General features: G+C 39.2%; 1 protein-coding gene across 1 annotated transcript in view; it reads right to left on the bottom strand.

Annotated features, from left to right (window-relative positions):
• Nucleotides 1-2500, bottom strand: part of LOC125310306 (flocculation protein FLO11-like) — a 51609-nt gene that overhangs the window by 42464 nt on the left and 6645 nt on the right. The window contains exon 3 of the mRNA XM_048267604.1: nucleotides 1-19. This exon is cut by the window's left edge and continues 53 nt beyond it. Within this exon, the coding sequence (XP_048123561.1) occupies nucleotides 1-19 (19 nt within the window). The remainder of the gene's footprint in view (nucleotides 20-2500) is intronic.

Raw genomic sequence — 2500 nt, forward strand, 5'->3', positions numbered from 1 at the left:
GATAACAAGATGGTGCCTGCTGAATAGAATGAGTTATCAGAATGAGACAAAAGCAAATGTATGGCTCTGTGTGTGAAAAACATAGTGAACTGTGCGCGTGTGTCTGTGCTACAGGTGTGTGTGTGTGTGTATTTGAGATAGTAAGAGGCTTCAATGATAGATGGGTGTGTGAAGTGTTCCCCTTTACTGAGGTCAAGTGGGGGAAAGGGTCCTCAGTAGCCTACACACAGATATTCATTTACATTCACACTCACATGTGCAAATGTTCACACACTCTCTTGCTCATATACATACCTACACACACACACACACACACACACACACACACACACACACACACATATAGTGCACAATAATAATAATAATAACACACAATAATACATAGTACACACACACACACACACACACACACACACACACACACACACACACACACACGTAGTACAGACACACACACACACACGAGAGAGAGAGAGAGAGAGAGACAGGGAATGTGGGTGATAAATGATTTGACAATTGTAGAAAGAGTGTGAAAAAATGAAATGTGAAATATTATTAAAAAAAATGGGAAGATATGTGAAAATAGATATCAGAGAATGACCGAATGGCAGGGATGAGATTGTGAAATAGCGCGCTAGACGGATGCAGCAAGTCTGAGAACGAATGAGTTTGTTGGTGTCTGTTAAGTGAGTGTGAGTATGTGTGTGTGTGTGTGTGTGTGTGTGTCACAGGCGATTGCCCTAAGACTACAGGGGAAGCTCAGCCTCCTCTAAAATATCACGGAAAATCGCATCAAATAACACTATTACATTAGCTTCTAGCCTACTATTCCAACTAGAACATGCTGAAAATATGATCATCTTCATGGCTAGTTTGTTCAGCAATAAGGTTTTGCCGGTCATTGCTCGTGATTTCGCACCGTAATACATTGCTGTGACGATTACGATCCATCAAAAACCATGCAAAAAAACCCATAGGCATTTCGGCTTCACTGGACTTTCAATGGCACTACAGAGTGGAGGCTGATCTCAGTGCAGAAAAGCTACACGTTTATTGGACAAAGCCACAAAATCGTCATTTCCAGGAAGCCCAGCTTCTCTGGGAGTGAATGGGACAGTGGGATGGCCGGGCCTTGAGCTTCTGTATGATGATTGGAGGAACCGTCATAGAGGCTGGACTCTTTTGATTGACAGCATGTCGCGATCTGACAGGAAGTGGTTCAAGTTCCAAGGGATCGTTAACGTTAGTGTTGGCATGTGAAGTCGAGAAGCAAGGCAAGTTGCAGCTCAAATTCTCATAATCCAGGGGAACAATACAGTGGTTTCTATTTGTCTTTATAAATAGCTTACTGTAAATAAACCGTAATGTGGAGTTTGTGACTTGCCTTTGTTGTTTCAGTTGTGTATTTAGCTAAGTTAGGTAGCGCTATATACGATAGCGGTGTAGGGCTACATTATGCCATGTCTGCCATGCCAACTCTATAGTCTACTGTTTGGCCTATTCTGGGTTTTGGGATCATTTTTGCCCTCAAAGAACAATATAGCACCTTAATAATATTAATTTAATAATTGACCATTTTTTATCAGAGCTTCTCCTGTTCCAAAGAGCAGCAATCGCCACTGGTGTGTGTGTGTGTGTGTGTGTGTGTGTGTGTGTGTGTGTGTAAAACAGAGAGAGAGACAGAAAGAGAAAGAAAGAGAGAGAAAAAGAGATGGAGAAAAAAAGAGAGAGAATGTGTACAATGGCTTGCTGGTCTCCTTCCCATTCCTCACTTATAGAGAAAGCCTGGGAATCTCTCCACCTGTTACCAGTGTGACTCATGATGATGGAGCACAAACACACACACACGTGCGCGCGCACACACACACACACACACACACCTCTATCAAAACAACTTACATGTCAATTATATTAAAAGGACATTGTTCCCAGAGCAACTTGGGGTTAAGGAAAGGTTGAAGTTTTTTGAGAAGTAGTTCCATGAAGGATGAAGGTAAGACACCTCAAATAAACTCATAATCACTATATACAACGTTGTTTTTTTTTTTTCAAATTATTTATTCTTGTTTAAGCATTATACAGATACAAACATTACATTATTTACAGACATAAATATTTTATAACAAAATTTTTAACGAGACATGATATTCATATCTTTCTACAGTGAAGGACACAGTGTATCTTCGGTAAAACTTTAACCTCTTAAGGAACAAATTATTTTCCTGGTTCCTTCTAGAATTCTACGCAAATGATAAGTCACACAGGAGGTGTCATTGCAAGATATTTTTGTGTATCGAGAGAATGTGCGCTCATTTTACTAAATCGTGCACACATTTTACTAAATTGTCCACTCATTTTACTAAATTGTGCTCTCAATTTAGTAAATGCGATCCACGATTTAGTAAAGCGTGCTGCGATTTAGTAAATTATATGTTTTTAAAATTGTTAAACTCATTAAAAAAATTAAATTAAAAATGAGTGCAAAATTTAGTAAAATGTG

This window comes from Alosa alosa, chromosome 17 (genome assembly GCF_017589495.1).
Source record: "Alosa alosa isolate M-15738 ecotype Scorff River chromosome 17, AALO_Geno_1.1, whole genome shotgun sequence".
NCBI lineage: Eukaryota > Metazoa > Chordata > Actinopteri > Clupeiformes > Clupeidae > Alosa > Alosa alosa.